At 35.4% G+C, this 9,355-nt stretch overlaps 1 protein-coding gene across 1 annotated transcript in view; it reads left to right on the forward strand.

Moving 5' to 3' along the window:
* LOC106478396 (tyrosine-protein phosphatase Lar-like) overlaps positions 1-9,355 on the forward strand; it is a 298,391-nt gene that overhangs the window by 194,940 nt on the left and 94,096 nt on the right. Inside the window, exon 4 of the mRNA XM_022381996.1 lies at positions 5,931-6,215. Within this exon, the coding sequence (XP_022237704.1) occupies positions 5,931-6,215 (285 nt within the window). The remainder of the gene's footprint in view (positions 1-5,930; positions 6,216-9,355) is intronic.

A 9,355-nucleotide genomic window follows, 5' to 3' on the forward strand; every position in this document is an offset into this window, starting at 1 on the left:
AGCCCCCATATACCTTGTTTGTTAATTTGAGGTCTTTAGGCGTGTTTATCTTTTGTTTGTTAATTTGAGGACTATGGGCTTGTCTATATCATGTTTGTTAATTTGAGGACTATGGGCGAGTCCCTGTATACCTTGTTTGTTAATTTGAGGACTATGGGCGAGTCCCTATATACCTTGTTTGTTAATTTGAGGACTATGGGCGTGTCTATATCTTGTTGGTTAATTTGAGGACTATGGGCGAGTCCCTGTATATCTTGTTTGGCTGTAAACGTACGTACACACATCTGTAAAGTCTATTAATCAATCATTTGCATAAGTTTGTTTTAAACAATATCTATAATTCTTGAAACTCTGCCTCAGATGTCTTTATTTTAACTTAGAGTTTATGTGACATTAACTTTATAACATATAACTTTATAGTTATAATACTATTATTTCCAGTTTTCACGTGAACCCATTTCCTGGATCTCAAAACCCAGTATTTTTCAGCCCTACGAGCACATATTTTGAGGTTTGTTGTTCAAACTTAAACTGTTTAGATAAGCTTTCCCTCTCTTCTTGCGGAAATCAACTCGGAAACATTCACGGACAAATGATCAACATCAATAACGTCGACTGTTGACTTGACTTCTGGTCCATTTCCTCTGTCGGCTCACACTTCTGCTGGTACAATGCACAACATCTGTACTTTTAAAAGTTGTTTAGCAACTATTACAGAAACTTGAGACCGATGGCCTTTAGTTAAGAGTTCTGGAAACTACTGTTAATGTTATCCGGTCGAAATGTTACTGTTTATCTAAACTACAGTTTATAGATGGTAATATTTATTACACTCATTAGTTTTCTAGAATGATGTTCACCTAAATCTCCATTTTTTATAGCTTTACGAGATGTTACATTTCTGCTTTGCATGCATAAATGAAGATGGAGATTAAAATTGTACTCTTTATGAAGTGTTGTGCTTGTAGGACATTGATATTAGAATGGATTATTATTGTATTTGTTATAACAGTATTTGTGCACATAAAATATTTAAACATATATTAGAACTGATAGATGAAGTAAAAGCACGTAACATGTTACAAAAGGAACATGGCCTAAACATTGCCGCATTTTTTATGATCATATAGAACAAGAGTATGTCTCTGTGAGGACTGTTAGATAAAGTAAGATCAGTATCATGTTACGGAAGGACGATTAACACTGATAGATTACGTAAGAGTATATTACATGCTCAAAAAGGTAGTGAACGTATTGTGTACATTTTGTGAAATTATACTTGTTCATCGTTTACTTAATTGCATCATAGTATTAGTTGAGTTTTGAGATAAAACTTTTAACTGCATGACAGTTTGTTAAATAGTTTGACGTATTATCAGACAAGACTAAACTACTGGAAGCGGTGAGATCACAGTTTATTGGCCTTAGTAATGAGGTCACATTCTTTTGACCGAAGGGATAATGTCGCAATCTCTTGTTATTATCTGGCTGAGTTTATAATACCGAAAGTGTCTTCCAGTTTAAGTACATGGCCATATTCTTCTAGTGAAGGTGGCTAATCAGAGTATTCGGTGTTTTATTTATCTTACATGTGACTTTAATTTGGTCCATCTTTCATACAGCTCCACGTTTTAGGAAATTGTTTTAACCTGCAATATGTTCATAAGAATAAATCGTTAAGCATTCACATTCGTAGGAACTCCATATCTTTCTACGTTTTATGGGTTTAACTGACGATTGATCAGTTACCTATCATTTGGGTACAAAATTAGAAGTTTTTTTTCTTAAACTATGAAACAACTGGCTATGATGGATTTTATGTAAGAGGCTTTTCTATCAGAAATTAGTGGATAGAAAGATACCGTTATTATTCTTTCTATCTCCGTTGGGGGGTGTGGATGTCTTACGCGTGTGAATAGTTATAAATATGCTTATGTTTGTGGTGTTTAACGATATTTTGTACGATTAATCTGTTTATAATTGTTCTGAACTACACTGTAACCCGCAAATACATGAAAGGAATGTAACACGAAAACCCTAGATTACAGAACGAGATCCCTGTCATCATTATATTCCTCAGTAGATACTGAAAACTCCACGATATGAAATTCCAAATTGATTTCCTAATCTCTCATGCCTTGTTTCAACAGAAAATAACAAGTGAGACAAAACAATAACTTATGAGACAAGACATTGAAAGTAGAAATATGTAAAATAAATACGAGCTTAAAAGGTTTCAATGAGAAGACGCGTCCTAAGAACTTAAAAGGTTTCGATGAAAAGACAACACCTTAGGTACGGATACCTTATAAACCAGTACACGTACATTAAAATGGATGTACCCTAAGACATTTGACATTGCAGTTTTAATGTGCAATATACATATACAAATATGGTTAATAATTAGTTAAAAACTAGTACATGCCTTTTACTCATCCTGTGTAAATTCCACCCCCACGTATTATACTCGTATTGTTACTTTAATTAACATCTTATTGAATACAGTGGATCTCTCCATTATGATTTTTAGTTTCAAGTTTCTGCTTCATCCTAAGCGATATTCAACTATCAAAATGTGTTTTCTAAGATTCATCTGCGGTGATATTTAGACACGTGGCAATAAATGTATATATATATCTAGAAAGGTTATAGACAGGGAAAGGTTAAGAATACGGGATTATATACGATAAATAGTTCATGTTTGGCCCTGGATTTATATTTATTCACCTACCAAGTTAACATGCGTAAGTCGGTTGCAATGAGCGAACTACTACAAATTGAAAAAAGAAAACGTGACAGGGATTTAGTTTCTAAAGGAAAGGAACTTTCCCAAACTGGGATGCTCAGGGATATTCTCCCCACTCGTGGGAGATTTTTATTAAGTCAACGTTACAATTATGCAAAAAAAAATAAAAATAGATACATATTGACTTGTTTCTTGGTTTACAGAATTAAACATTAAAATAAGCAGTGGAGGACCATTAATAAGATAGTAGAGACTATGACGTCGAGGCAAGGAAGGCAAAGCAGACAAAGGCCGCGAATTGTTAATTGAGAGGTCTCCATACCGAACATCCAGGCTTGGGGAGAAGGAAACAAACCTACGGCCCTTTCTCAAGACGGCGGGGATACATGTATCCTACGCCGAGAATTTGGCTGTGGGGGAAAACTGGAGTGCCCCGAGAAAACCCATATTCACTGAATGAGCGAGGAAATATGTAACTTGGAATAGGACATTTGTAAGCTGGCCTGATTTTCTTGATCGAATCCTGTGGACTGCTTTAACTTGAGATTGTGTTGTAACTTCTAAAGCTGGTGATATATCCATTAGTTTGTTGCTTTTTTCACCAGCTTTGTGACATTAAGAGACACGTAAGGTTAACAGCATGATGATTTTAGTTTTCTTCTGGTGGATCAGCGGTAAGCTTCAGTGTTCATAACCCTAGAATTCAATATTTGATACCCGCAGCAGACAAAACATTTTATATACTTTTAGGTTTATACGTAAACTTATAAAGGTAACATTTTGTAATAGTTCTTAGAACTTAGATGCTGTATATATATAATATTTTAAGCTTGTAAAATATACATAACATTTACATATACTTCTATATTCACAAACATGGTTCTTTACTTTTCGTGAAATAATAATTTTTTCACATTCATTATGCGAATAAACAAATTCTGAATAATTGTTCATGTTAATTTCTGCCTGCAGTGAACAAATTGAGCGCAGCGTATCGAACCTGATGAACCATACTTGGCGGGACAGCCTGGCTAGTTAATGCAGTAGCACTGGTAGGACTACGCGATTTATTTGGCCAGGACATTCTACTGAGCAAAACCTGGCTGAATAAGATAGTCTTTACTAACAGACTACTGGATAAAATAGCATGGTTCTACAAGAAAATATACAGGGAAATAGTGCTTGGTTATGCACTACACTCTATGAAACCACTGCTGCCTACCCAAACCACGACAGACAAAAATATCCGAGTTACTTTTCAAAATTGTGAACTTAGATTATGATAGGAGACAGTTTTCTTATCTTGGACTGCATTTATATATAGAAGATTGTTAATTTAAAACATACAGTAAGGTTATAGCAGCTCAGCCTTTAGTTTATTTCTATATTGCTCTCTTTTCCCAGAAACAAGTTCAAGAAACATTTTCTTCTTGTAAGTTATCATGCCGTGAAATCCAGTACTGGCCCTTGGTTATATTTAAATTACTCAACATCCATCCAAGGTGTAACTACATAGATATAATTTGCCAGTTCTTTATCTCCAACTCCTCAGAAGCTAAGCGTGTCCTGGTTGTTAGCTCACCAGGCTCCCATCACCGAAAAAAAAATGCACTGCGCAATTTGAGAGCGAAGGAGCATTACTATTTTATTATAATAGTCAAACAGTTGGCGTTGGATGCATCTGAATAGCTTCCCTTCCCTCTAGTCTTATCAGTTCAAAGTTAGGGATGGCTATTGCAATATTCAAAATTGAACGAGCTTCTCAGTTTTCTTGTATCTGGTTTCTATGAAATATTTAATTAAAAAATTAGTTATTTAATTTTTATTCTTATAATGTAAAAAACGGGAAAATTCGAGCTCATCTTTATTTGAATTTTCAAGCGATTGATGAAAATGGAAGAAAACCGCGTATGTGATCGATGTAGAAGGTGACTTACAGGGTGAGCTGTCACACAGCTAGTTGCTTTACTGCTCAGTTTCCTGTTTCTTACTTGAAACGTTAAGTAGTTGGCGCGTCTTTGATCTACAAGTTTTGTGTTAAAATTATTTTGACGCCTGCGCAATACATACAAATTGTGTTTGTATACATACTTTTATGCATCTAGATGGTGATCGTAGTTTTATCATGAGACTGATGGTATCTATTCTGATTTCTTCGAATAATTAAAAAAAAAGCTTTGTCAGTTTCTGTCTGGATCAGGCTTACCTTGTAGCCAACAACTGAATCGGAAGTCGTAGTGTATCAAGCAATTCAGCCGTGGGTGGCTTATCTTGTAGCCAACAACTCAGTCGGAAGTCTTAGTGTGTCAGGTAGTACATCCATAGGTCAGTTTTATCTTCCAGCCAGCAACTTAATCTGAAGTTGTAGTGGGTCAGACAGACCAGCCATGGGTCAGCCTTACCTTGTAGCAGCAAATAAATCGGAAGTGGCAATCCAGCTAGTGGAGTTGGACAGAGTACAGATAGCCCATTGTTCATTTTTGCACTAAAACAACAGCCAGAAGAAAGTTGCTTTTTGACTGTCACCTCTTGACTGTTTCTATCGACTGTCTCTGTCAACTGTCATTATTATTTTTCGGGAAATGGCTAAACGAAATGTGAACCGTTGTCTTCTTTTGTTCAGCCGCTGAACGTTCTGTCGGTAACAAAATGAACGATTTTAGAGCACGTTAACGTTTATACACGTATGCAGAATCTAAGACAGTCCCTCTTTAAGTACTTTATGATCGATATGTTGTTGAAGTCATATAATAAAGTTATTAACGCTAATATACTACATTACATTTGGAAAAATAAACGTAGAAAACTATTTTAACGTGGGCGTCTTTCGCGAACAGTAGGAACGTAAAACAAACAGTTAGTAGAAATATACTTCCTTTTTATACTAGCAAAAAATAAAATCTGTTTTTACTAAACCTTTCTCATCCTGCTAAACCAGAGAAAAAACAACATTCACTGGCGTTGTTGGAGATAAATATTGTTTATGACGGGGGTTTTACACTGATTTTCGTTTGAGTTTTTAACTCCAGTTTCGACAACCAGTTTATATTATGTAAATAAAATCTAGAGACGCAGCGTTTTATGAAGATTATTTTTTCTTTTCTTTTAATTTATAAGAACGTTTCGGCCACTTGTGTGGTCATCATCATTTAATGTGTTGTTTATTATTCATTTTCTTTCATAGCTTCTCCTAAGATAGAGAGAGCGCCCCATGACCAAACGGTGATTAATGGTGGTGTGGCCAGCTTCATCTGCACGGTACTGGGGAACCCCAAACCTGTAATAGAATGGAGAAAGAATGGCAGGAGAGTGGTCACTCAACGATACGCTGTCCAGGAAATGCCTAACGGCTCGGTGCTCCGTGTGGAGCCAGTTCGTATAGATCTGGATGTCGACACTTACGAATGTGTAGCAGAAAATGGTGTCGGTCAGCCAGTTCGTGCCGCCGCCAAGTTAGATGTCTTACCAAGTAGGTTATCGTTTCACGCCAGTCTACTTGTGTATAAAAGAACTTAAAATCTAAAATATTTTGGCAAATAAACCCTGAATATTGGTTTTAATGACTTCCATGTTATTTACTAAAGGAAAATGAATTTCCATATAGATATATTTATTTTTCTAGCCACTGATGTAACAGCAAAATTCCGTTAGCAGTTATGTTTAACGAATTGTAAGAAATGTGTTACAACACGTAAAATAAATTGTTAAAAAACATACAACAAAACTCCATTATACCTTGTTAGATACTTTCAGTAAGTGTACAGTTAACTCTATTTTTATAACAACTTTTAGCCTGGTGGTTTTCCAATATTTCGCCAGCTTTCAGCGTTTAAAACCACACATAAAAAGTTGTGAAAGATATATATATATATAGCAAATATACAGTGATTTTGTAATGGTATATAATATATTATTAAAAGAAGTATTCTTTGTAACAAATTTTGATATATGGTCACTGAATAAGGGTTTATAATCTCTCTATTTTTTTTTTTTTTGGAAACATTAGTAAATGGTACGTTGTGACATAAAGTACTTATCTGTTAAAAACATCCCACAAATTCCTGTTTGGAATATCTACCAAAATCCAGGGGCGGCTCGAAAAAGAGGCTTGGGTAGGCTTACCCTCCCCAAATGGACGAAGAAAGATAGCTCGTTTCTGGCCGCCCAAAGAGGAACCCCCTTGAACAACTGTCGTGGGCAAACAAACAGCCTCTCCAAATAAATTTTTCAAAGGTCATTATTCTCATAAACTCAACAATATTATACAGTATATATATATATATGGCAGAACAGTCTATCCAAACAAGACTCGCGCGCTGCCTATGAACGTATCTGTCAGTACTGTAACATAACCTTGTAACTGCCTATGGACGTATCTATCAGTGCTATAACATAACCTGGTAACTGCCTATAGACGTATCTGTCAGTACTGTAACATAACCTGGTAACTACCTATGGACGTATCTATCAGTACTGTAACATAACCTGATAACTGCCTGTAGACGTATCTATCAGTACTGTAACATAACCTGATAACTGCCTGTAGACGTATCTATCAGTACTATAACATAACCTGGTAACTGTCTAAGTACTGATAGATACGTCCAGGTTATGTTATGATACGTCTATAGGCAGTTACCAAGGTAGTTACCAGGTTATGTTATAGTACTGATATAGTACTGATAGATACGTCCACAGGCAGTTACCAGGTTATGTTACAGTACTGATAGATACGTCCATAGACAGTTACCAGGTTATGTTATAGTACTGATAGATACGTCCATAGGCAGTTACCAGGTTATGTTACTGGTAACTGCCTGTAGACGTATCTATCAGTACTATAACATAACCTGGTAACTGCCTATGGACGTATCTATCAGTACTATAACATAGCCTGGTAACTGCCTGTAGACGTATCTATCAGTACTATAACATAGCCTGGTAACTGCCTATGGGCGTATCTATCAGTACTATAACATAGCCTGGTAACTGCCTGTAGACGTATCTATCAGTACTGTAACATAACCTGGTAACTACCTATGGACGTATCTATCAGTACTATAACATAGCCTGGTAACTGCCTATGGACGTATCTATCAGTACTATAACATAACCTGGTAACTACCTATGGACGTATCTATCAGTACTATAACATAGCCTGGTAACTACCTATGGACGTATCTATCAGTACTGTAACATAAACTGATAAATGCTCACAGAAGCTATAAAATATATACATTACTGTTAACAAAGGTATTACAACTTGCAATACGTCAAGTACACATATTTTACATTATTATAAGACAGTACGCAACACTTCTAACACAACTATCTTTGAGAGGTACAGAGCAACTTGTGTTACTTCTAACACAGATATCTTTCATAAGTATACAAGAGTATTAAAAAGTGTATAAAACTGCCAAAGTAGGAATTAAATTTTATAAATTTGTGATTGTGGTTTTAATTCTTCTTACATTACTTTTTAAAGCAGTATCCCTACTTCGTTTTAAAACTCATAATTTTTAATACTCTTGTTTATTTACTTTTATGTTATATCTTTATAAAGTATATACTACACCTTTAGAAACTGTCGCGTGTCTGTCCATCGATATGTAGCGCCATCTTAAGTACGTGCATGATATGTAAGTTAAAGGAATCTTGTAGCAATAGTCCGAACTGTCTAGGCGCTAGCCCCGCTTACGTCGACGAAAAATTAGCTGTTTTAGAAATTTTTGAATTGTTGTACCGGAAAGGTTAGCGACCTTTTTATCGTGTTATTAATATATATGCGCATAATATATCGTAACCAATACTTTTAATGGTCGGCTTTTCGCTGAGGAATTCGATAGGGTGGTTTTTCGGCACGTGAATTATTTAGAATCCTTGTCGATCCTTACTATTAAGTACTTAAAATAACAACCTGTAAATTGCCTAAATATCTACTTTGCAGGAGTATTGTAAAACAACCTACCGCATATTTATCACAGCTATATATATGTTTCAGAAGAATAGAACAGCCTACAAAATGCCTAACACTACTTTGTGTCAGTGGTATAGAACAACAACCTTATTTTTAACACGTCTAATTTCCTGAAAACTATGGGATAATCTACAACATGAAATAAATATCTAAAATACAACATTTTACTGTGCACTTTGTATTTTAATTATCTATTTTAAAATTTAACAATTGCCTATCACTTGTACTTAAAATATCTAACACAACAATATTTCAAAGCTACACAACAACGTGAAATATTAGGTCATCAAGAAATTAATGTCGCGTTTTGAAACACTTTCGTTAACCACCCCCCAAAAAACGTACATCACGTATAATAGTTAAACGTCACGTTAGCGTGGCCTATATAATGTGTAAAGTTTAGTATACTCTAGTCCCTTATAGTGATGACACACGACAAGACACACATTCGGCATGTAATGCTGTTTGAATACAAGAACGGGAAACAACGCCTCTGTAGCTACAAAGAATATCAAAGAAGTTTATGGAAATGTTTTGAATGTTCGTAAGTGTCATTCTTTCAGGTGACTTTAGCCTTATAAACTGTGGTGGCAGGGGCCGACATGTTGGAATTGATACTGATGCTCTGA

Source organism: Limulus polyphemus, unplaced genomic scaffold (assembly GCF_000517525.1).
Source record: "Limulus polyphemus unplaced genomic scaffold, Limulus_polyphemus-2.1.2 Scaffold208, whole genome shotgun sequence".
Classification (NCBI taxonomy): domain Eukaryota; kingdom Metazoa; phylum Arthropoda; class Merostomata; order Xiphosura; family Limulidae; genus Limulus; species Limulus polyphemus.